Source organism: Strigops habroptila, chromosome W, assembly GCF_004027225.2.
Source record: "Strigops habroptila isolate Jane chromosome W, bStrHab1.2.pri, whole genome shotgun sequence".
NCBI lineage: Eukaryota > Metazoa > Chordata > Aves > Psittaciformes > Psittacidae > Strigops > Strigops habroptila.
Window position 1 is genome coordinate 34,311,846 of NC_044301.2, and position 26,292 is coordinate 34,338,137.

The 26,292-nt window shown below is 51.4% G+C and overlaps 1 protein-coding gene across 1 annotated transcript; it reads right to left on the reverse strand.

Annotated features, from left to right (window-relative positions):
* Window positions 1-470: 470 nt before the first annotated feature.
* LOC115619171 (solute carrier family 12 member 3-like) lies at window positions 471-19,259 on the reverse strand. The gene is given in 26 exon segments (XM_030511218.1): window positions 471-609; window positions 886-950; window positions 1,062-1,197; window positions 1,290-1,376; window positions 12,325-12,436; window positions 12,632-12,733; window positions 13,103-13,185; window positions 13,333-13,439; window positions 13,570-13,710; window positions 14,261-14,372; window positions 14,782-14,881; window positions 14,959-15,114; window positions 15,202-15,303; window positions 15,387-15,510; window positions 15,723-15,830; window positions 16,103-16,257; window positions 16,553-16,637; window positions 16,889-17,019; window positions 17,249-17,360; window positions 17,552-17,662; window positions 17,847-17,986; window positions 18,107-18,202; window positions 18,411-18,486; window positions 18,588-18,734; window positions 18,971-19,118; window positions 19,120-19,259. Coding segments are annotated over 26 exon segments (3,015 nt in total).
* Window positions 19,260-26,292: the final 7,033 nt, after the last annotated feature.

Sequence of the window (26,292 nt, forward strand, 5' to 3'; positions counted from 1 at the left end):
TATTTTGGGGCCAGGAGCCCCCCTCCCTGATTGGACAATGGGGGGTCCCTGCACCCCCCAGGCTTAGTACTGATCCACTCCTGCCCTCCCAGGGCAGTTCTCATCCTCGGATGGTGGCTTTGCCAGGGCTGTGGGTCAGTCCCTGTGCACCGCTCGGGCTCTCCCAGGGCAGTGGAAGTCTCACTGTCCCCTTCCTGCTCTCAAGATGGGACCCCACACTTCACCTGCGTGTCTCTGGCTAAACCCAGGGCCGGAGCAATGCCTGCACTATTACATATCTATATACAGCCTACAGAGACTGAGATTGGCAAGACAAGGCTTTGGAAGGGTGGCAGCTGCATGCAGTGAGCAGTTCCCAAGAGCTGGCAACCAGACGCCTTCACTGCTCCCTTAGCCCCAGTCAAGCGTGTTCTGAGATCAGAACTGGCCTGACAAATTCACATCCCGAGTCAGCAGGGATCCAAGAGGCTTTACTGGCAGTAAAAGGTCAGCGTGTTCTCTTGGTTGCCTCGGATGAGGATGATGAGGGGTTGCAGGTCCTGTGAGAGTGTCTTAAGCCAGGCCATGTAGAGGGAGCGGGGGCAGCCCTTCCTGCTGATGGGCAGTGTGCTGTGGCACAGCAAGGGGCCAGTGAAGCACAGCCCCCCTAGCCAGGCTCCATCCTTAGTCCCCCTCTCCATCCACCACTAATTTACAGGTTATTATTTCCCTAAAAAGGGGCAACAGCACATCCTCCCCTCCCCGATAAGACCCAGGCCACACCTCTTGGTGCCTTCCAAAGGGTTCTCCCCACTGTCCCACCACAGGGTGAGGGTGTCAGTCCAGGGGGAGCAAACATCCAGGGGGACCATTTCCATGGGGCAGGAGGGTGTTGGTGGTACCTACATGGCTATGAGTGCCATGTCCTGAGAGTAGTCCAGCAAAATCTCATTCAGCCTCACTTGGAGTGACTGCAGAGCAAAGAGGGGTGAGAAACACAAAAAGGTTGTTTCCAAAAAGCCTGAATTTTGTCTCAAAAGCAGGAGATCCTGTGCAGGAGCTCCCCACATCACCACTGCTACCTTGGCTCTGTTCTTATCAACCTCCTTGTCAGAAATCTTCCAGGGACAGCCCTGCCTTATCTCATTCACTGTGGCCTCATCTTTGAAGCCATCATTTAGCCTGAAGGGAGCGATGAGGTCATCAAACCTCTTGATGCTGCAAGACAAGCAGACAGTGATGGTGCCAGGGGTCTGGATGGGTTTGGGGGTGCTGGGGAGAGGTGGGGAGAAGGGGAAGGGGGTGGTTACTGCTCTGGCGGGGGTTTCTGGCTGATGTCAGGGAGGATGTGGACCTCGTGGAAGCTGAGGCGGAACTTGCTCAGCAGAGAGACGATCCTATCAGAGGAAAAAGGACACATTTTCCAGAAATAAGTGGGCACAGCAGCCCTGGGACCTGTCCTGGCAGAAAGCCCTGCTACCATCTTTGGCATGCACTTGGGTTTTTCCCACTCCACAATCACACTGATTTTTGGAGGAGCAAGGCAAAGCAGCCAGGTCGGAGCCATGTCCTGGGTTCAGCTGTAACAGTTATTTTTTCTCCATCTCAGTAGCTGGTGAAGTGCTGTATTTTGGCTTTAGTCTGAGAACAATGCTGATAACACCGATGGTTTAGTTGTTCCTAAGTAATGCTTACCCCAATCAAGGACTTTTCAGTCTTATGCTCTGCCAGTGAGGAGGGGCACAGGAAGCCGGGAGGAAGCAGAGACAGGACACCTGACCCAAACTAGCCAAAGGGGAATTCCATACCACAGCACATAGTAGAAGTCATCATGGACTGGCCAGAGGGCAAAGATTTTGGAATGTCACCAGAAGAGGAGGTGATGTGTGCTGAAGATGCCCCACCATATAATGAACTGTCAGAGAGTGAGAAGCAATATGCCTTGTTTACTGATGGGTCCTGCTGTATTGTGGGAAAGCATCGGAGATGGAAGGCAGCTGTGTGGAGTCCCCTGTGACAAGTTGCAGAAACTGCTGAAGGAGAGGGTGAATTGAGTCAGTTTGCAGAGGTGAAAGCCATCCAGCTGGCCTTGGACATTGCTGAACAAGAAAAATGGCCAGTACTTTATCTCTCTACTGACTCATGGATGGTGGCAAATGCCCTGTGGGGGTGGTTGCAGCAATGGAAGCAGAGCAACTGGCAACGCAGAGGGAAACCCATCTGGGCTGCTGCATTGTGGTGAGATATTGCTGCCCAGGTGCAGAACCTGGTGGTGAAGGTACGCCACGTAGATGCTCATGTACCCAAGAGTCGGGCCACTGAGGAACACCAGAATAACCAGCAAGTGGATAAAGCTGCTAAGGTTGAAGTGGCTCAGATGGACTTAGATTGGCAACATAAGGGTGAATTATTTTTAGCCCGGTGGGCCCATGACACCTCAGGCCATCAAGGCAGAGATGCAACATATAGATGGGCTCGTGATCGAGGGGTGGACTTAAAACAATGGACACTATTGCCCAGGTTATTCATGAATGTGAAATGTGCTGCAATTAAGCAAGCCAAGCGGTTAAAGCCTCTCTGGTATAGAAAATGGCGGAAGTACAAGTATGGGGAGGCCTGGCAGATTGACTATATCACACTCCCACCAACCCGCCAAGGCAAGTGCCATGTGCTTACCATGGTGGAAGCAACCACCGGACGGCTGGAAACATATGCTGTGCCCCATGCCACTGCCTGGAACAATATCCTGGGCCTTGAGAAACAAGTCTTGTGGTGACATGGCACCCCAGAGAAAACTGAGTCAGACAATGGGACTGTCATGGTTTGAGCCCAGCTGGTAACTTGGAACCATGCAGCCGCTCACTCAGTCCCCCCCTTCTTCCTCCCCCCGCTCCCGGAGGGATGGGGAGGAGAATCAAAAGAATGTAACTCCCAAGGGTTGAGATAAGAGCAGTCCCGCAACTAAGGTATAATACAAAATCACTACTGCTACCACCAATGATAATAATGATAAGGGAAATAACAAGGGGAGAGGATACAATTGCTCACCACCCACTGACCGATACCAAGCCCGACCCGAGCAGTGATCTGGCCTTCCGGGTAACTCCCCCCGGTTTATATACTGAGCATGACGTGCCATGGTATGGAATACCCCTTTGGCTAGTTTGGGTCAGGTGTCCTGTCCCTGCTTCCTCCCGGCTTCCTCTCCTCCCTGGCAGAGCATGAGACTGAGAAACTCCTTGGTCGGAGTAAAGATTACTTAGCAACAACTAAAAACATCGGTGTTATCAGCGTTGTTCCCAGGCTGAAAGTTAAAAAACACAGCACTGCACCAGCTACTAAGAAGGAGAAAAATGACTGCTATAGCTGAACCCAGGACAGTATCCACCCCTTATTCCATACCATTCATGTCATGCTCAGATCCCATATCTCTCAACACACCATCGCCCCTGTCCCATATATACACATATATATACACCCACACCAACACACAAAGAGAAAGATATCATTCCCTACTCCATGGACCAATCCCTATATAGTTGCTGAATTCATCCAGTCCATGATGTCAGGCTCCATCTCTTGTAATAGTCTTTCAGGACAAGAGGGACGGTATGTAGTGTTGGGTTGTTGCCTGCTGATGACACTGGTGAACTCGTCTGGTCACTGCTGAGCTCGTCTGGTTTCCTCAAAATTCATTCTTTGTTGAGGTGATGATCGGAGGGAAGTCAGGGTCAGTTGCTGGCGACCTGAAGATATCTAGCTGGTGGGCTATAAAAGTGTTATAGAGCAGGCAACAGCATACAATTGAGTTCATTGGCTGTTTTCCCCCAAAATTAAATCCCCTTGAGGTACACACCGGACTTCCTCATCTTCCCGCATTACCGACCAAGTATATCCAGGTCCCTGAGCAAAAGCATCCCCACGGGTGCGTTTGCCTTTACCTGAAGCAGGAATAAACCAGACTGTCTTCCCCAACAAATTCTTTATGATGTGCCCCACAGGAACTTTATCCCCCCCTACAGTACGTAAAAGTTCTGATTGGGCTGGGCCAGCCCTGTTGGCAGATCCCCTAGTGTTGACCAACCAGGTGGCTTTTGGTAAATGTGTATCCCAGTGTTTGAAAGTCCCACCACCCATTGCTCTCAGTGTAGTTTTTAACAGCCCATTGTGCAGTTCGATTTTCCCAGAGGCTGGTGCATGGTAGGGGATGTGATATACCCACTCAATGCCATGCTCTTTGGCCCAAGTGTCTATGAGGTTGTTCCGGAAATGAGTCCCACTGTCTGACTCAATTCTCTCTGGGGTGCCCTGTCACCACAAGACTTGTTTCTCAAGGCCCAGGATAGTGTTCCGGGCAGTGGCGTGGGGCACAGCGTATGTTTCCAGCCAGTCGGTGGTTGCTTCGACCATGGTAAGCACATGGCACTTGCCTTGGCAGGTCGATGGGAGTGTGATATAGTCAATCTGCCAGGCCTCCCCATACTTGTACTTCAGCCATCGTCCTCCATACCAGAGAGGCTTTAACCGCTTGGCTTGCTTAATTGCAGCACGTTTCACATTCGTGAATAACCTGGGCAATAGTGTCCATTGTTAAGTCCACCCCTTGATCAGGAGCCCACCTATATGTTGCATCTCTGCCTTGATGGCCTGAGGTGTCATGGGCCCACAGGGCTAAAAATAATTCACCCTTATGTTGCCAATCTAAGTCCATCTGAGCCACTTCAATCTTAGCAGCTTTATCTACTGGCTGGTTGTTCTGGTGTTCCTCAGTGGCCCCACTCTTGGGTACATGAGCATCTACGTGGCGTACCTTCACCACCAGGTTCTGCACCCGAGCAGCGATATCTTGCCACAATGCAGCAGCCCAGATGGGTTTCCCTCTGCGTTGCCAGTTGCTCTGCTTCCATTGCTGCAACCACCCCCACAGGGCATTTGCCACCATCCATGAGTCAGTATAGAGGTAAAGTACTGGCCATTTTTCTCATTCAGCAATGTCCAAGGCCAGCTGGATGGCTTTCACCTCTGCAAACTGACTCGAGTCACCCTCTCCTTCAGCAGTTTCTGCAACTTGTCACAGGGGACTCCACACAGCTGCCTTCCATCTCCAATGCTTTCCCACAATACAGCAGGACCCATCAGTAAACAAGGCATATTGCTTCTCACTCTCTGACAGTTCATTATATGGTGGGGCCTCTTCAGCACGCGTCACCTCCTCTTCTGGTGACATTCCAAAATCTTTGCCCTCTGGCCAGTCCATGATGACTTCTAGAATTCCTGGACGACTGGGATTTCCTATTCGAGCTTGTTGTGTAATTAGTGCAGCCCACTTACTCCATGTAGCATCCATTGCATGATGTGTAGAGGAGACCCTGCCTTTGAACATCCAGCCCAGCACAGGCAACCGGGGTGCCAGGAGGAGCTGCGCTTCAGTTCCAATCACTTCTGAAGCAGCTGGAACCCCTTCATAGGCTGCCAATATCTCTTTCTCAGTGGGAGTATAGCTGTCCTCCAATCCTCTGTTTTCCCAACTCCAAAAGCCAAGGGGTCGACCTCGAGTCTCCCCTGGAGCTTTCTGCCAGAGGCTCCAGGTAGGACCATTCTCCCCAGCTGCGGTATAGAGCACATTTTTCACATCTGGAGCAGCCCGGACTGGTCCAAGGGCTACTGCATGAACTATTTCTCGTTTAATTTGTTCAAAGGCTTGTTGTTGCTCAGGGCCCCATTTGAAATCATTCTTCTTCCGGGTCATGTGATAGAGAGGGCTTAGAATCAGACTGTAATTTGGGATGTGCATTCTCCAGAACCCCACAACACCTAAGAAAGCTTGTGTTTCTTATTAGTTGGTGGAGACATTGCTGTTATCTTGTTGATCACATCTGTGGGGATCTGGTGACATCCATCTTGCCATTTTATTCCCCAAAATTGAATCTCCTGTGCAGGTCCCTTGACCTTACTCTGTTTTATGGCAAAACCGGCCTTCAGCAGGATTTGGATTATCTTCCTCCCTTTCTCAAAAACTTCTTCTGCTATATCACCCCACACGATGATGTCATCAATGTATTGCAGGTGTTCTGGAGCTTGCCCCTGTTCCAGTGCAGTCTGGATCAATCCATGGCAGATGGTAGGGCTGTGTTTCCACCCCTGGGGCAGTCAGTTCCAAGTGTACTGGACGCCCCTCTAAGTGAAAGCAAACTGTGGCCTGCATTCTGCTGCCAAAGGGATTGAGAAAAATGCATTGGCAATATCATTTGTGGCATCCCACTTGGCTGCCTTTGACTCCAGTTCATATTGAAGTTCTAGCATGTCCGGTACGGCAGCACTCAATGGTGGTGTGACTTCGTTCAGGCCACGATAGTCTACTGTTAGTCTCCACTCTCCATTAGACTTTTGCACTGGCCATATGGGGCTATTAAAGGGTGAGCGAGTCCTGCTGATCACTCCTTGGCTCTCCAGTCTACGGATCAGCTTATGGATGGGAATCAAGGAGTCTCGGTTGGTGCGATATTGCCGCCGGTGCACTGTTGTGGTCGCAATTGGCACTTGTTGTTCTTCAACCTTCAGCAACCCCACAACAGAAGGATCCTCTGAGAGACTGGGCAAGGTGGACAGCTGCTTAATTTCCTCTGTTTCCAAGGCAGCGATACCAAAAGCCCATCTATACCCTTTTGGGTCTTTGAAGTACCCTCTCCTGAGATAGTCTATGCCAAGGATGCATGGAGCCCCTGGACCAGTTACAATGGGGTGCTTTTGCCACTTCCTCCCAGTCAGGCTGATTTCAGCCTCCGGTACAGTTAACTCTTGGGATCCTACTGTCACTCCAGAAATATAAATGGGTTCCACCCCTTGATACCTTGATGGCATCAGGGTACACTGTGCACCGGTATCTACTAGAGCCTTATACTTCTGTGGGACTGATGTGCCAGGCCACTGATCCACACAGTCCAGTAAACCCGATTATCCCTCTCCTCCACCTGGCTGGAGGCAGGGCCCCTCTAATAGTGATCACAAGATTGTCCTCTCATGTCTTGTAGAAAGGGATTAGTATTCCTTATGACAGGAGCTGGAGTAAAATCAGCTCTTCCACTCCATCTGGGAAACTGCTCACCAGAGAATGGAGCAGCAGCTTTCCTGGGAGGATCATCCTTGACCATTGTTCTCCTCTTCAGTTCATGCACCCGTTGCTCCAGAGCTGAAGTAGGTTTTCCGTCCCGCTTTCTCATGTCTTCTCCATGATCCCGCAGGTAAAACCATAGGGTGGCCTGTGGCGTGTACCTCCTATATTTTCTTTCTCGAGCAGTAGGGCGCCTTCTGTTAATAGCTGAGACATGGGTTGGTATGCGTGGGGAGCTGGATAGATCGGATAAATCGTCTCTCAATTGTTTGAACTCCTGGGACAGTTTTTCCACAGCTGAAATGATGGAAGGGCTGAGATTGTCTTCAAACTCTCGGAGTTGACGAATCAGGAAATCCACTGTTGGTGATACTCCGTCATTCCAGGTCACTGATGCCAATGTGTGGGCATATGATGATGGCGCACTCCGTGTAAGTTTCCGCCACGTGGGTCGTGTACATTCGACTTCATCTGGATCTACGGATGTGTTCCTGGAATCCGGCCTACGATAGATCATCTCTAGAATGGCTGATTCCCTCAGGGACTGGATGCCTTTCTCTATCATGGTCCAGTTGGCTGAGCGACTCGTAATATCGTCCTTGTAGGGGAATCTTTCCTTCACAGCTGCCAGGAGCCGCCTCCAAAGGCTGAGGGCTCGCTTCTCTCTTGCAATCGCTTTGTCAATTCCTCCTTCCTTAGCAAGTGATCCCAGCTGCTTGGCTTCCTTACCTTCTAGTTCATGACCGTCGGCCCCATTGTCCCAGCATCGGAGCAACCAGGTGACAATGTGCTCCCCTGGAAGACGGGTGAAATCTTTTTGCATATTCCACAGCTCGGTTGAGGTCCGGGGTCGAGACATCACCGCTTCTTCTTCTTCCTCTTCCTCTGATCCACACAGTAGTAACTCTTGTTCAGATCCTGTTCCGTGTAGTGATGGCATTGGGACTTCATCTTTCTTCACTGCAGGGGTTGCTCTTTGTTCCTCTCGTCTGCTTTTGATTACAGGGGCAACAGATATTGTCACAAACTGGCCATTTGGTTTAGCTGCAGTGTTTGTCACTGTGGTTGGAGTGGCTGCAGTGTCTGCCAATGGGATTGGAGTGGCTGCAGCGTCTGCCACTAGAGTTGGAGTGGCTGCAGTGTCTGTTGCCGGGGTTGGTGCAGCTGTTGTGCTTGGGAGTTGAGTAACTGTCCTGGGTTCAGCTATAGCAGTCATTTTTCTCCTTCTTAGTAGCTGGTGCAGTGCTGTGTTTTTTAACTTTCAGCCTGGGAACAACGCTGATAACACCGATGTTTTTAGTTGTTGCTAAGTAATGTTTATTCCAACCAAGGACTTTCTCAGTCTCATGCTTTGCCAGGGAGGAGGGGAAGCCGGGAAGAAACAGGGACAGGACACCTGACCCAAACTAGCCAAAGGGGTATTCCATACCACAGCACGTCATGCTCAGTATATAAACCGGGGGGAGTTACCCGGAAGGCCCAGATCACTGCTCGGGTCGGGCTGGGTATCGGTCGGCGGGTGGTGAGCAATTGTATCCTCTCCCCTTGTTATTTCACTAATCGTTATTATCATTGGTGGTAGCAGTAGTGGTTTTGTATTATACCTTAGTTGCGGGACTGCTCTTATCTCAACCCGTGGGAGTTACATTCTTTTGATTCTCCTCCCCATCGCTCCGGGAGCGGGGGGAGGAAGAAGGGGGGGAGTGAGCGAGCGGCTGCGTGGTTCTGAGTTACCGGCTGGGCTCAAACCACGACAGTAACACCAACAGCTGCATTGTCTGTTGCTGTCAGGTTTTGAGTAGCTGCTGTGCTTGTCACTGGGGTTGGTGTAGCTGCTGTATTTGGAGTTGGAGTAGTTGTGTTGTCTGTTGTGGTCAGGGTTTGAGTAGCTGCTGTGCTTGTAGTTGGCATAGCTGCGTTGTCTGTTGCTTTGCCATCTGATCCAGAGACATTTTTTTCCCTTTGAAGGTTAGTGTTTTGCAGGGCTCTGTAGGCGTAGGCCAAGCCCCAGCACCTTGCCATGATTTGTCCCTCTCTGGTATAACCAGGATGACAGCACACCTCGTTTAAGTGTTTTACTAGTTTTTCTGGATGTTGCACTTTTTCAGGGGTGAAGTTCCAAAGCACTGGAGGGGCCCACTGGCCTAGATACTTGCCCATACTATCCCACACACCCTGCCACTCATGACTGTCCAGCCTCAGGGAAAATCTCTTGGTGGTCCTCCTATATCATCATCTAACCCTAGACCAGACTTGAACTAGATACTGCTTAACTTTCGAGATCAGACGAAATAGGGTGTTCCCAGGGTGGGATGGCCCTGGGTAAAACACACTCCGTATGTTTGCCAACATGCTGATCCCCAGCACAATCAGCAGGCAGGTCTCAAGGGTATTCAAAGGCCATCCAAAACCTTCAGAACTCTCACTTGCTGTTTTTTGTAAATAGGCTGGTGGGGGAGCGGGGGTGTAAGGGAATGCCTCCTTCATAGGTTGACCCCCCGAGGAGGAAAAAAAAGATATGTAATTGCTCAAATAATTCATTATATACCTCCCAAAGTATAGAGGTGATGGCCACACTGGAAGCGCATGCCAGATCAGTTTCATGATCAATGAGTCTATTGTATTACAAGTCATTACCATGAAGTACAGTGAAACAAGAACCTTAGCCCAGGCCCCCCAGCCGATAAACACTAAAACAGCAAATAGTGGCTGTAAGTAAGGTACAACATGCTGAAACTCTGAGATCAAGCGCAACAACTCTGAGAGCCAATAAATCAACATTGTGACGAGTAGTAACAATGAATGCTTATCACAAATGTGATTAGACACACTCTGGTCAGATCTGTCATTATCTCAACCCTTCGAGCCCCACGTTGGGCGCCACAAAGAACTGTCATGGTTTGAGCCAAGCCGGTAACTCAGAACCACGCAGCCGCTCGCTCACTCCCCCCCCTTTCTTCATCTCCCCGCTCCTGGAGGGATGGGGAGGAGAATCAAAAGAATGTAACTTCCATGGGTTGAGATAAGAGCAGTCCCGTAATTAAGGTATAATACAAAACCACTACTGCTACCACCAATGATAATAATAAGGGAAATAACAAGGGGAGAGGATACAATTGCTCACCACCCGCTGACCGATACCCAGCCCAACCTGAGCAGTGATCTCAGCCTTCCGGGTAACTCCCCCCGGTTTATATACTGGGCATGATGTGCTGTGGTATAGAATACCCCTTTGGCCACTTTGGGTCAGGTGTCCTGTCTCTGCTTCCTTCCGGCTTCCCCTCCTCCCTGGCAAAGCATGAGACTGAGAAAGTCCTTGGTCGGAATAAACATCACTTTTAGCAACTACTAAAAACATCAGTGTTACCAGCGTTGTTCCCAGGCTGAAAGTTAAAAAACACAGCACTGCACCAGCTACTAAGAAGGAGAAAAATGACTGCTATAGCTGAACCCAGGACAGGGACTCGTTTCCGGAACAACCTTATAGACACTTGGGCCACAGAACACGGCATTGAGTGGGTTTATCACATCCCCTACCATGCACCAGCCTCTGGGAAAATCGAACGGTACAATGGGCTGTTAAAAACTACACTGAGAGCAATGGGTGGTGGGACTTTCAAACATTGGGATACACATTTAGCGAAAGCCACCTGGTTGGTCAACACAAGGGGATCTGCCAACAGGGCTGGCCCAGCCCAATCAGAACTTTTACGTACTGTAGGGGGGGATAAAGTTCCTGTGGTGCACATCATAAAGAATTTGTTGGGGAAGACAGTCTGGGTTATTCCTGCTTCAGGTAAAGGCAAACGCACCCGTGGGGATGCTTTTGCTCAGGGACATGGATATACTTGGTCGGTAATGTGGGAAGATGGGGAAGTCCGGTGTGTACCTTAATGGGATTTAATTTTTGGGGCAAAACAGCCAATGAACTCACTTGTATGCTGTTGCCTGCTGTATAACACTTTTATAGCCATCAGCTAGATGCCCATCTCCACCACTCTGGGCTTTGAAAAGAAGATATGTGCTCTCATGATCATCATCAAAGAATAAAGTCATGGGAAAAGCCAGCAGCAGCAGCAGGAGTCTCCCAGAATTGTTCTCAGGCCACCATTGGCTGACCCTGACTTCCCTCCAATCATCACCCCAACAAAGAACGAATTTTGATGAACCAGACGAGCTCAGCAGTGACCAGATGAGTTTGGTGGTGTCATCAGCAGGCAACAACCCAACACTACACACCGTCCCTCCTGCCCTGAAAGACTGTTAAGACTGATGGAGCCTAACATTATGGACTGAATGAATTCAGCAAACTTTATAGGGATTGTCCATGGACTAAGGAATGATATTTGTCTCTTTGTGTCTGTTGTGTCTTTGTCTGTCTATTGTGTGTTTGTGTGTGTGTTTATATAGATGAGAGAAAAAGTGATGGTATATTGAAAAAAACGTGGGATCTGAGCATGACATGAATGGTATGGAATAAGGGGTGGATATTGTCCTGGGTTCAGCTGTAACAGTTATTCTTCTCCTTCTTAGTAGCTGGTGCAGTGCTGTGGTTTTGACTCTAGTCCAAGAAAATGCTGATAACACACCAATGTTTTTAGTTGTTGCTAAGTAATGCTTACTCTGACCAAGGACTTTTCAGTCTCATGCTCTGCCCGTGAGGAGGGACACAGGAAGCCGGGAGGAAGCAGAGACAGGACACCTGACCCAAACTAGCCAAAGGGGTATTCCATACTACAGCATGTCATGCCTAGTATATAAACTGGGGGGAGTTAGCTGGAAGGCCCAGATTGCTGCTCATTTCGGGCTGGGTATCAGTCGGCGGGTGGTGAGCAACTGTATTGTGCATCACTTGGGTTTATTGTTTTTTTTCCTTTCCCCTCTTAGTTTTATATTCTCTCCCCTTGTTATTTCCCTTATCATTATTATTATTGGTGGTAGCAATAGTAGTTTTGCATTGTACCTTAGTTACTGGACTGTTCTTATCTCAACCTGTGGGATTTACATTCTTTTGATTCTCCTCCCCATCCTTCTGGGAGCAGGGGGAAGAAGTGGAGGAGTGAGCGAGCGGCTGCATGGGTCTGAGTTACCAGCTGGGCTTAAACCACAAGAAGCCCATAGATCACAGCTGTTACTGCAAAGCCTAGGGGGTCAGGGGGGAAGCAGCTCCTGCCACCCACCCATGGGGACAACAGTGGTGTCTGCCTGGCTACGAGGGGCTGTGGGGCACTTACACCTTCTTCTCCTCATCCATCATGTTGATCTGCCCGCTGACAAACACACCGATTTTGCACTTTCCCCACCACTTCTTGTGCCCCAGGAGGTAGGGGATGAGCAGCGCGAGACCTGGCCCCAAAACACCCAGCAGTAGAGGTGGTGGCAGCAGCCCCGGGGGCTCACTAGCACTGTTGACACCAGATGCCAGGGATGCCCAGGCACAGTTGGCAAGGATGGAGCCCTCCTGGGCAATGGGGGTGCTGGGATCACATTAGGTGGACAGAGGGATGTCAAAGAGCCACAGCAGCCAAAGGTGAAGGTTACCTCCACTGTCGAAGAGCCAGTAAATGTCAATGGTCTTCTTGCCCTGCTCTCTCTGGAAGATGGTGCTTGCCTGCTGCTCGCTGGCCAAGGTGGTGGGATTCACTGCCTGGTGTTGGCAAGGAGCACTGCCAGCCATGGATTAAAGGCCCATCCCTACTCCCAACCCACAGCCCTGCTATAAACCTGGCTTCCCAAGAATAATCCTTGGAGCCAGGGATGTTCTGAGTGGCCCCGAGCCAGGACCAACCTATGCTCGGGGCTGCTCTGCTGCCTCAAACATGGAGTTAACTGGGGAAGGAGGAGATGAGCATGGGCAGCAGGCAGCACCCCGCTGTCCCCAGCCCCTTCAGTCCCAGCCAGGAGTGATGTCCCCCCAGGACCGTGACCTTCGGCTGGGGACATGTTGCCTGCTGGCACATCCTACAGCTCCAGCACATCTCTGAGCATCCCTGGCTGCCCAAAAGCACTTACCATGTGCCTGAAGCACTCAGGAAACATTCAGACCTTCCTTCATCCTCATCAAGCACACACCATACTTGAAATCAAAGGCATCGCTGGAAGGAGGGAGGAGGAGGTTAACAGTGGCCATCTCATGTCGGGTGGCACTGCCAGCATGTGGCCACAGCATCCCCACACCCAACCACAGGGCCACCACCAGGTCCCAGCATCCCCAAGGGATGGAGGAGCTGGTGTGGCTGTACTGCAGGATGCCCACATAGTCCTCCAGGCTCTGTGAGGACACCATCCGCCAGTTCCTCTTGTAGCCCAGCACCGGGATGTTGGGTCTCATCTTCCCGAGGCCAGCAGTCTATGGATAGATGTCCCCATGAGACCCCTCTGCAGGGACAGATGGACACAGGTAGTGTCAGTCCGCAGGGGAAGATACAAAGGGGGTGCCTGGAGGTTAGGGAGGGGGGGTCAGAGCCCCCAGGCTCTACCTGGATGAGCATTTGGACACCACTTCTCAGATTCTCAGCTACCACATCCGTATAGAAAGCCTTGATCTTCCTCTTCATAAGCCACTTGGTGTGGCCGTCTGCTGTCAGCCGAGACTCTGGCATCTTCTGTTTCCACAGTCCCTGCAGGGAGCAGGGACAAGGGCTCAGGCACAGGCAGCCCTTCCAGCTGGTGGTCTTCCCTCCAAGGACCTCCAGCTCCTCTCTTCCCAAATCATTGGCAAGACCTGGATGTAACCACTGCACATGAGGGAGGTTGCAATCACAGCAAGAGAATCAGTGAATTTTGGGAGTCAGCAGCCAACACACACAGTGCCAGCAGTCCCATGGCTGCAGATGAGTTGGCATTTGCTGCACCTCAATTGCTCTTGAGGCTTCAGGACCACCCCTGTCCTCTGAGCAACCGCCTTGTCCTACTATGTCTTTGCTTTGTCAATTAATTGGCAAGGGGAAGCCATTAGCCCACAGGGACATCCTGGTGCTTCATCAATATTGCTTAACAAGCTGGAAAGAGGCTTCCAGATGAAACATATCATCTGGTGGCACATAACGAGCACTCTTCAATCCCCACCCTGTGAGCCCACCAGGACACATCTGGATTTCCCAGCCCACCACCCATGGGTGGCCGGAGCCCCCAGGACAAGGAACCAACTGGCTTTTGCAGTTGATTCACAATCAGCACATTGCTGCAGAGCATCAGACTGAGGTTCTTGGTGAAGGTCCCCACGAAGTCCACCAGGTCCGGGTGGAAATTGGGAGGGCCGGTGAGCACCAGGCACTGCGGTCTGTGGGCAGGGAGGAAAAAGGTGGTGAAGGCTGGTACTTTGGTGGCACAGAGCCTCTCTGGAATGAGCCACATCTCCCATGCCTGACCAGCAGCAACTATAGGGAGCATCTTTAGGATGAGACAAAATCCAGCTGAGGGTCCAGCCTCACTCTTTAAGGTCTTTTTATATCAGATAAGACCAATATGTCTGCCTCGTACAGGGAAGCAAGGTTTGCCCTGCTTTCCACCTCTGTCCACATGGCAAAGATGTGGGACTTTGGAGACAGCCACATTTTGCTGGGGCTCCCAGTTACTGAGGATGGTGGTGAGGATGTGACCATGAGTGTGAAGCCATCCTGGGTTTGCTGGCAGCAGCTGGCTCTGCATCTCCCTCCCTCTGTGCCCAGCACCGCACCGAGACCCCTTGCCTGTAATTCTTGACGTGCTCATCCACTTGGCTCAGCCCCACTGAGTAGTTGAGGGCCATGTTGTACAAGCTGGCTTGCATGGAGGAGCCCCAGTTGACATCTACATGGAGAAGATGGATTAGCCATAGGTCCAGACACCTCCTGGGGTATCACTGGAGCTGGGTTACTGCCATGCACCTGGCTTTTTGTAGAGGATGTATCCCAGGAGGAAGATGACAATGCCGAAGGCAATGAAGGCTGCCCACCAGGTCAGCAGGAACATGATCACCACTGAGATGGCAGCCCCAAAGAGCGCAGCCCACTTGCTGTAATACTGAAAGGAGGGTTGCCAGCCTGCAGCAAACACAGAGTGGCGCTGCTGGGATGGGAGCTGCACGGGGAGCTGCTTGCCACGGCCCGGCACAGCATGGCACAGCCCACCTGGGGAGTTGGTGATGGAGGCGTGGAAGCAGCTGAAGTTGATGAGGGCATAGGAGCAGAGGAAGAAGTTGGAGATGATGGGGGTGATGGTGTTGAGATCAGCTGTGGGGAGGAGGAGGACAAGCTGTTGGTGGCAGGGACTGAGGCACCTGGCTGGCAGCAGGCACTGGGTGGGCAGCACCTACCAATGAGGATGAAGCCAACGGCGATGACGTAGGTGAGCATGTAGCCGCGGATGGGCTCGCTGTTCCTCCCATAGCCCTTCCTGAAGAAGCTTATGAGAGGGTAGAGCTGGTCCCTGCAGAGACACTGTGGGGAGAGACGTGTTGGGGATGGCAGCACCATGGTGGCTCTTGCACCCCTAAGAGCAAGGGCTGAACTGGCCTCATGCCTTACACCAATGGCAGCATCCTCCTCACCCTGGGGCTGCTCATGGCCACAGAGCACTGAGACATGACCAAGAGCATTGTTCACTTTTGCTGCCAGGCTCAGGAGCTGGGGGACATGGACACCCCCCCCACCTGGAAGACTTTGGGGGCTGAGACAAGGCAGGCCAGTGCCAAGGAGAGGGTAGCACCAAAGATCCCTGCTGTGATGAGGGGGCCAAATCCAGACACCATGCTCATGCTCTGCCCAAAAACCAGGCAGTCAGGAAACCCAGCACCCCCAGCACATCAGCCTCTGCCCTGGCCCTAAGGGATTTCCAGGCCCCATCCTGCCACCCTCAGTGCTTTTCCATCAACATTATCCCAGCAGTGAAGTCCAGCCATGTCTAAAACCCTAGGAAGACATCCCCATTACATGAGTGCTTCAATAGGATGCTGGGCATGGGGCCACCCTGAGAAACCCATCCCTTGGAGCACAAACCCAGCCAGGAGCATGGAGCAGGGCAGGCGAGCACCTGGTAGTAGTTGCTGAGCCCATATTGGCAGCTCTGCCACTGGGCACAGGCAGTGAAGTTCCATCTGAAAGCACAGGCCAGCCCCTCACAGCCCAGCGAGCCCAGTGCCACACTGTTGTTGAGGCTGCCTGAGGCATCCCAGACCACACAGGTGCCTGCAGGGACACAGTGCTGCTCAGTGCCTGCTCACGTGGAGGTGCCACATGTCCTCTTGCCTGCGACATCCCCCAAGTCCCTGCCCTGGGGCTGCCATGAGCAATGCCATGAGCTGTGTTGCTCACCCAGGACTGCATGGGGACAGGAATGAGGTCTGGCACCTGTGGCACTCACCCTGGGGTATCAGTGCTGGTGTCCATGGTTTGCTCCCAGCTCCCACCACCTGCATCCTCCCAGGCCACCCATTTCAGGGGAGCGGGTCCTACCCAGCTCACCTGAGGATGTGCCACTTACTGATTGTAGCAGAAAGCACCAGGTAAGACATGGTGGTCCAGAAGATGGCCATCAAGGTGCCCTTGGGGATGGCCATGGTGGGATCCTGCCCAAGGAAGTCCCAGAGATGTAAGACAGCTTTACAGTAGCACCACTAAAATGATGTTTTAATTGTGGCTGCTATACAAGAGGAATTTTGATTCACTGTGACACAAAGCCACAGAGCATCTCCTGGCTGAGCCTTCCCCAAAGCTTCCAGAAGAAATAAACTAGGGTATAAAAGTTGGATCAAAACCAAAGGCCCAGGAAAAACAGGCCTTGATCCCTGAGAAATGCCGGCTCAGCAATCAAACCCACCTTCAGGTCACCTGAAATGTTGGCTCCAGCCAGGATGCTGGTTGCTGATGGGAAGAAAATGGAAAACAAGCTGAAGAAGGAGCCCTTGGGTCCCTGCCAGTTGGGCACGAAGTTCTGGGCAAAGATGTCGGCTGGGGAGGAAGCAGAGGAGAAGCATTTGGGGCGTCCCAACTGTCTGTCTCCTGGCTGAAGCATCTCAGTGGTGGTTGGAGGCACACCGCTGATGGCAGGTAATCCATGGGAGGAAGACACCAAGCTCTTGATGACATCTCTCAGCGAGGAGCACATTCCCATAGCAAACCTCTCTCAACAGCAGCAAAGAGCCAGGCTCCAGCCACGCGCTTGGCACTGCTGACTCACCTCGGTAGCTGAAGAAGCCCTTTGCTTACTTCTCAGTGGTGGCAGGGATCACCATCCCCACCAGGTAGTTTATGAAGGAAACTAAGATGACCAGGAAGAACAGTATCTGTGCCTGCCAGAGCAGAAAGAGCTAGCTAAGGGGTTGGGGTTTGGGCACCGAGAGGGAGAAGAATGTGTTTGGAGAACCCCCAGCCCATTTTTGTAGAGCTATGGGCATCCTCTGCTCCTCAGGTGCCTGGTGGGCAGCAGGGATGGCTCTTATCAACCCAGGGGAATAAGGCGAGTGGAAGAAGTGAGGGTTACCTTGGCCTTCCACTCAATGCTGGCCAGGGAGATGCCCAACGGCACTGTCACGGTGACCACCCCAATGATGCGGATGTCGTTGGTGGGGTCCATGATGAGGGAGTTGTGCTCCTGGGGAGAGGGAACCATCTACAACATGGAAATAACCCTTGCTCTTACTGAACCACCAGGACTGCCATGACTTTAGCAGCCACTGGTTGATTATCAGTGGTCCAATGTTAATGTAAATATTAGTAATTAATGTTGCTTGTGCACGGAGGTGGGACCCAGGGGACACACAGAGCCACTGTCTTACCTGCAGGAGGTTCTGGGCAGTTTTGGCAAAGCCCACCATGTGCATGGCCATGGCCACTGCGTTTGCGAAGGTGAAGATCAGCCCGATGGAGCCACCCAGCTCTGGCCCAAGGCTCCACGAGATGAGGAAATAGGTGCCCCCTGAAGCGGTGGGAACACCCTGTGGCATTTGCTGCCTCCCCAACACATTTTTGGGCCCCCCCTGCACCTCGCAGCCCATGCCAGGAGTGGTGGCTGTGCCAGGACACACACACACACTACCTGACTTCACTTTGCCGTTGGTGGATATGGCGGAGATGGACAGGCCAGCGATGGTGGTCACTGTCACGGACATCAGGATGATGAGCCATGTCAGGGCTGCAGGGAGAGGGCACAGCTGTGATCCTGTGTCCATCTCCATCCACCCCCCAGCCCCATAGACCCCCCTGCCTTCCCTCGGAGACCCACAAGGACCCCATCCACCGCCTCCCACCATGTTTGATGCTGCTGGCATTGGCCCCCCGGTGCTTTGGGTGACAGGGAGCTCGGTGCTGCTGTCCTGCCTGTGCTGTGCCGCAGCACCCACCGATTCCCACCTGGGCAGTGATCCAGGGCAGGCGCAGGTCGAGGATGACTCCCCAGATGTTCAGCATGCAGTGAATCTGGGGGGACAGAGAGGGGACACTGACCATCAGCCTGCGGACGCTGGGACCATGCTGGCTCTCCTAGGAGAGGCTGCTCCCATGGGATCAGTTGCACTCACCATCACACCCTTCACCCATCCAAAGTGGATGGGCTCCAGCACAAGGTCTCTGCCCATCTCCCCTGGTGCCTCCTCTGGGCTGGCCTCCATCAGCCCGTTGCTCTGCTGCAGGTCAGACACAGGTGCACAGAGGTGGCCTGGGTCCAGCTGTGGGGATAAGGGGGAGGCAGGTGAGGGAGGGAAGGCAGTCAGGTGTCCCCAGGGGTGCAGACCTCTGGAGAAAGCTTGGTTATCCCTCTGCCTTCTCCTAGGGCCTTCCCGGAGATGTGCGCATTGGCACAGCACCAGTTATGGCACCAAGAAGCAGGAGATGAAGCACCACAACCACAGAGACATCACAGGAACCAGTGGCATGGGCCAGGGGATGCTGAATCCCACCTTACCTTGAGGATGGAGTGCAGGTCTGCCAGCAAAGGCCTGCCCTTCCCATTGTCTCCCACCCTCTTGCTGTTGGCATAGTGCTCATAGGCGGGCATGATGTCCACCGTGTTGTAGCTGAAGGTCCTGGTGCAGAGGGTGCTGCCCAAGAGCTGGGTGAGTACTGCCACAACTGGAGCCCTCGGTGGGCACGTAGGAACTACAACCACCCTCCTCCGTGCCCAGGAGGGTGCTGATGGTGAAGCAGCTGCTGCAGTGGGCTGGAGGCAGCTCCGCGATGGGCAGCTCAGCCATTGCCCTGGCCCAAGGGACCTGCCAGGAGAGGGATGGGGCAGAGAGGGGCTCTCCAAGGCTTTATACCTAGCAAAACCAGAGTGAGGCAACCAGCATCCACCCACCGCTGCTGCTAATGGGGGGAAAGGAATTGGCTTGAACCACCCCAAGCTGGTCAGGGGAAAAAAAACTAGCTGGAAGGGATATCAAACCTGCAGTAATCAGTATCCCTGCCTCCCAGTGCTCGATGGGGTGGCGATAACAGATTTGAGATTAAGTCCCAAGGACAGAGCGGGAGAGAAATGTGGTGTGGAATTTGCCTCCAGCCCTGACCGAGAACATTCAGTTCCTACTGGGATTTATTATGGAAAATGGGAGCAAGACTCCCATGCACCCTCACCCTTCCCTGGGATACTGCCCCAGACCCGGCAGATCCCGTAAATCATCTTGGCTGGTCTTGTGGCACTGAGCTGTTCCAGACATGGGGAGGGAAATGGCCCCTTTATCGCAGAGTGAAACCAGGGGAAAGTGGGGAGTGTGATATCAAGGGATGCCCCCACTAGGGCTCAGATGCCAGGGGGCTGGAAGGGGGATGGAGAGGCTGGAGAACATGGAGCAGTGACAGCCACAGAGTCCCTCCATGACTGCCCAGGGCTGGGAGTTGGCAGCTCTCTGGTGCCAGGCAGCAGATACCCACGTCCCACAGCCCCCTTCTCCTGAGCCCAGGGAGGAGGAACTGCTGAGCACCCAGGGTTCAAAACTGCCCCAAACCCCATCCTTGACTTAATAAACCACTTAAACCCTTCCCCGCATCACAGAAAACATGAGCCAAGGCCAAACTGCCACTCAGTGTCCACCCTGCAGCCACCAGGATGTGAGGCTGGGGGAAGGATGGGATAGTTACAGATAACATCAGCAAAGACAGCAAATAAGTCAGGCAATAAAATGTGAGGGCAGCCCATTTGAGTTTCAGCCCTGTGTGGCTTTGCAAGTGAATGGAAAATTCAGGTTGCCCCTGGCTGTCTTCTGCACTCATGCACAAACACTAACCTGCTTTTTGAGGACTCGCTCCAGCCCCCTTGATTGTTTGTGTGTGAGCAGACACCATCCATAACTGCACAAGCCCCACATGGGCCAGCATGGACTCATTACCCAGGGAGATGAGGACAGGCAGCCCTGCCTGCAGCATGGCTCAGCCCTCACAGCACCCCAGTATCCCAGTGCAGAACATCCCAACACTGCCCTTCCGACCCCCAGCCTTGGAACAGGAAGAAGGGTGAGATGGGGACAAGGAAAAAGCCTTGCTCCAGCATCTCCTGCAACACCTCCTGCAAGGTGAGGTGGACACCAGCTTCCTGAAGAGCAGCACCTGCTTCTAAGAGCAACAGAGCTGGCAAAGGACCCAGAGCACAAGTCTGATGAGGAATGGCTGAGGTAACTGGGGGAGTTTAGTCTACAACTACCTGAAAGGAGGATGGAGGGAGGAGGTGGCTGGTCTCTTCTCCCAAGGAACAAGGGATAGGACAAGAGGAAACAGCCTCAAGCTGCACCAGGGGAGGTTTAGATTGGATATTAGGAACAATTTCTTCACAGAGAGGGTGATCAGGCATTGGAACAGGCTGCCCAGGGCAGTGGTGGAATCACCATCCCTGGAAGTGTTCACAAACCATGTAGACAAGGCCCTCAGTGACATGGTTTAGTGGTGGACTTGGCAGTGCTGGGGGAACTGTTGGACCTGATGATCTTAAAAGTCTTTTCCAAACCAGTTGATTCTATGATTCCTCTTGCAACAACAGATGCAGCAGCAGACTCATGCCCAGAAGAAATGGCTTTATTTTAGAGCCTTGCATTCCATCAAAAACGCTAACTTGCCCAAACCAGCACAAATCACAGTCTCTTAAACTGGGGATGGGTGTCTGTTAAACACAGCATGGTCAAAGATGTTCCAGCAGAGACAGGAGTTCTCCAGACGCCAGGCAAAGAGTGAAGCGAGTGGTATGATGCCACCCTGGTGTAATGAAATAGCCGGATAGTAGGATGCGCTTGTCGTCGGCCTGATTCACAACACCAGCTGCAGCACCAATACCGGGTCCTGCGGTGCGGGGAGCAGGAGGGGAATGCTCTGTGGCACATCCCGCCAGCCCCTCCACTCATGCAGTGAAGAGGTGCCAAGTTGCTTCTGCAGGGCCTCTCCTCGCTTCCAGCCAACCCCCCGGTTCGTTCTGGCTATTAAATGGATCAAAATGAACCTGAATCGAGTTAGGCAGAGCATGGTGCAATGCTTTACATGCAGCTTCTTTCAATGTTTGCCAAAGTGCTATGTTCCAACAGGCCTTTAATGAAGTTTTAATGGTCCTGTTTCCATCCCCATGGAAGAGGGAACCTACCACCCTGGATATCACAGGCCACACAAATGATGCAGGGGCTTGGCACTGCAAACCCACCGCAGAGAGCAGGGCTCCATTTCTCAGCACTGCAGGGAAGGAAGCCTGGGAAGAGAAAATAGATGGTTATTCAGGCAACTGCTGGCCACCTCACCTGATGGGGACAAAAGGATCATTTCCCATCCTCTTCCAGGCACCATTTCCATCCTTCAAGCTTCAGACCCAGACAGAAACAGGGCAAAAATGCTGGTACAGGGACATGAACAGCAGCAGTATTTAAGCGCTGTCATACCCCAGGGACACAGAACTGGAGTTATCAATATCCCCTTCTTCCCTCCAGGCTGGAAGGAAAACAGCTTGCTTCCTTGAGAGGCTGGGGTTCATTAAAGTTGAGGAGACGAGTGTTGAGAAGGTAACAAGAACAAAAAAAATTCATAAAATTCATTTTTTCTGAATACAATTCCTTCAGCTCCTGCAAGGAAAAAGGTCCAAGTGCTGTCTTAGACAGCAGGTGGTGGGAGACCATGGGTGAGAAGAGAGGAGCCCCCTCATTCAGCAGGTCTGCTTCAGCCAGGGGGTCTGGAAAACACAACAAAACAATCAGGATTGAGATGCAGAATCTGCTGCCAGCAGGGAAATCCAAGACAAGGCCGAGGAGCAGGAAAATCTTACACAGGGTGTAGGCAGTAACCTGAACTGTGCAGCCGGTGGAGCCACGCGTACACCAGGGTAGCAGTGTGGGCACCGTGGTGAAAATAGTTAGAATTAATGCTGTGGGGATAAAAAAAAAACCCAAAATCAAAACCCCCAAAGACACCAATCTGAGAAGACAAGACCCACCGACACCAGCTCTGCAGCAGAGTTTAGGAGGGGTCCTTGAGGCACTTTTCATCAGTTTCCTGCTTGTTGGCAGAAAACCTGTTAATTCTCACATAGAATCATAGAATCAGAGAATAGTTAGGGTTGGAAAGGACCTTAAGATCATCTAGTTCCAACCCCCCTGCCATGGGCAGGGACACCTCACACTAAATCATGTCGCCCAAGGCTCTGTCCAACCTGGCCTTGAACACCGCCAGGGATGGAGCATTCACAACTTCCTTGGGCAACCCATTCCAGTGCTTCACCACCCTCACTGTGAAGAACTTCTTCCTTATATCTAATCTAAACTTCCCCTGTCTAAGTTTGAAGCCACTGCCTCTTGTCCTACCACTACAGTCCCTAACGAAGAGTCCCTCCCCAGCATCCTTATAGGCTCCCTTCAGATACTGGAAGGCTGCTATGAGGTCTCCACACAGCCTTCTCTTCTCCAGGCTGAACAGCCCCAACTCTCTCAGCCTGTCTTCATACGGGAGGTGCTCCAGCCCCCTGATCATCCTCGTGGCCCTCCTCTGGACTTGCTCCTACAGCTCCATGTCCTTCTTATGTTGAGGACACCAGAACTGTACACAATACTCCAAGTGAGGTGTCACGAGAGCAGAGTAGAGGGGCAGGATCACCTCCTTTGACCTGCTGGTCACGCTTCTTTTGATGCAGCCCAGGATACGGTTGGCTTTCTGGGCTGCAAGCGCACACTGCTGGCTCATGTTAAGCTTCTCATCAACCAACACCCCCAAGTCCTTCTCTGCAGGGCTGCTCTGAATCTCTTCTCCACCCAACCTGTAGCTGTGCCTGGGATTGCCCCCACCCAGGTGTAGGATCTTGCACTTGGCTTGGTTGAACTTCATAAGGTTGGCATCAGCCCACCTCACAAGCGTGTCAAGGTCCCTCTGGATGGCATCCCTTCCCTCCAGCGTATCAACCGAACCACACAGCTTGGTGTCGTCGGCAAACTTGCTGAGGGCTCACTCAATCCCACTGTCCATGTCGCCGACAAAGATGTTGAACAGGACCAGTCCCAACACCGATCCCTGAGGGACACCACTCGTTACAGTTTTCCAACGGGACATCGAGCCATTTACCACGACTCTTTGCGTGCGGCCATCGAGCCAGTTTTTGATCCACCGAGTGGTCCATCTATCAAATTGATGTCTCTCCAATTTAGAGACAAGGATGTCGTGCGGGACAGTGTCGAATGCTTTGCACACGTCCAGGTAGATGACGTCAACTGCTTTGCCCCTGTCCATCAATTCCGTGGCTCCATCATAGAAGGCCACCAAATTGGTCAGGCAGGATTTCCCCTTAGTGAAGCCATGTTGGCTGTCACCAACCACCTTGTTGTTTCTCATGTGCCTTAGCATGCTTTCCAGGAGAATCTGCTCCAAGATTTTGCCAGGCACAGAGGTGAGACTGACTGGTCTGTAGTTCCCCGGGTCTTCCACCTTCCCCTTCTTGAAAATGGGGGTTACATTACCCTTCTTCCAGTCATCAGGAACTTCACCTGACTGCCATGATTTTTCAAATATGATGGACAGTGGCTTAGCAACTTCATTCGCCAGCTCCCTCAGGACCTGTGGATGGATTTCATCAGGTCCCATGGACTTGTGCACGTTCAGGTTCTTAAGATGGTCTCGAACCTGATCCTCTCCTACAGTGGGCCTAAGGTCTTCATTCTCACAGCCCCTGCATCTGCTTTCCAAGACTTGGGTGGTGTGGTCAGAGCATTCGCTAGTGAAGACTGAGGCAAGGAAGTCATTAAGAACCTCAGCCTTCTCCAAATCCACGGTAGCCAGTTCTCCTGATAGCTTCCGGAGAGGGCCCATGTTGCCTGCAGAGAGTAGTAATCACAAATATCACAAAGCTCTTATAAAATTTCTCAATAGAGGTCGTTGCTCTTATCTTCACATAAATTCCTGGCTAACTCAGAACAGCTTCTTGGCCATTGTAGTTGTGTCACTTTATTTGTCTTTAAATTTTAAATTGTGAAATTTTTCCTGATCAAAAACTCCTGGACTGGGGCAGTGGATAGCTGTTGTCTGCAAGAACACATGCTCATGAGTGTAAGGGAGGTCCTACACAGTAGAAGATAACCTGGGTTAAACTGATATCAAATTAAGTTGATAAGCATTTGGGAATGACTGAGAGACTGTTCAGTGCATAGACTGACAAGAACATGTCTGGAAGTTCATATGTTTGTATTATTTAATTTCAAAGTTGGGATACAGTTTCCAAAAAAGAGAGATTCTTTTGAAGACCCTGTCAGCATTTCATCCTCATTTGAAACAAGAAATGGAATGATGATACCATCTGGAGAAAAGCTCCCACTTCTCAGCTCTTTTCCTGGAATCCACACAAGCCAGGACATGGCAGGAACATTGGTCCTGCTGTGCTGTGACCTGACAGCATCAGCAAAGCTGAACTGTAAAGCTGATTAAACTGAAAGTGAAAACAATGATTTTTCCATTGCATTTGTGCTTTCTGTTGTTTGTCCAGGCAGCAAGTTGGTCACATTTAACTGAGCTCTTCCAATACTCGAAGGTGATCCTGTCTACCCAGTAAAGTACTGACATTCTGGGTAGCTGATGCTACCCTAGCAAAGCTATCTGCCAGTATTGCTGAGGTACAGTGTAACAGCTAATGAGGGTGTGCAGCCAGCTGTAACAGACTTGGATGGTAAAAAGCTTAATTTGAAAACTGCAGATGTACCTGCTTTTTCTTGGAAAAAGTTACTGATTCCAGTTTAGAGGAATATCAGTAGGCTTGAGTTATACAGTAACAAACCTGAAAACATGCTTGCTTTTCTGAAATCTTCTCTATTTCTCTTTGCCCCAACTATGTCGGTTGGCTTCATAATAAATATTATGCTTTTATACCAAGCTTGTCTTTTATCTTCAGACCATCAGGGCTGTAGCAGTGCTTATGAAGCAGCTGATATTAAAGGGCTGCTTACCTCAAAGGGGTCTGTCTTTTCAAACCCAAGACTTGCAAAGCTGATGCTGAAATGAAGAATTCCATTTTTAGGAAATAGGAAACATTGGAGAGCATTGCTTACTTAATTGGGAGTATTCTTTCCTCCGCAGTGTTGAACATCCATGTTCAGTGGTGGCTACACTGAAAACACCTGTGATTTGTAGTAAACACAAGAACAGCTTTATGCAATATTAGACTATTATGGCATGTTAAGTTTTATAAAAGAGTACAATTTTTCCATGCCATGACTCCATCAGCTGTCCCTCCCCATCTTCACTGAAAATACCTCAATCCTAGCATTGTCTCTGTGGGTAGAATGATGATTTTTTTCAGGTCGAGATATTACCAGCATCCTTCCTCCTGCAGCAGACCAGCAATGGGGTGCTTCTCAGCGCATAACTGAATGCTGCAGTCCCATTTTGTATATGTATGTGCCATGGTGCTGGCACAAAACCGGAGTGGGTGTCAGATTTACTAGACTGGATCCATTTGAGCTGGTCCATTGAATTCTGTGTCCTTGCTGTGATGGAGGTTCAAGAAAGACTGATGTGACAATAAGCAACCTTTCAAGAAACAAAAGGAAAGAATTAAAATTACAAGATGCTATCAAGAGACACCAATGTCCTAATTCTAGAGAGCTAATGGTTGGTTTGTGCACTGAATAAGGAGGATTTCTGTCACTTCAGAAAGTTTAAGCTATATTGGGAAGATAATGGGGTATTGCAGTGAGACTGTGCATTTTGCTCTGTAGATAGTTCAAAACCCTGTCCTTAGTTCTGTCAGGAACATGGTTTTGCTGTTGGTCTTTAGGAGTAGATATACTG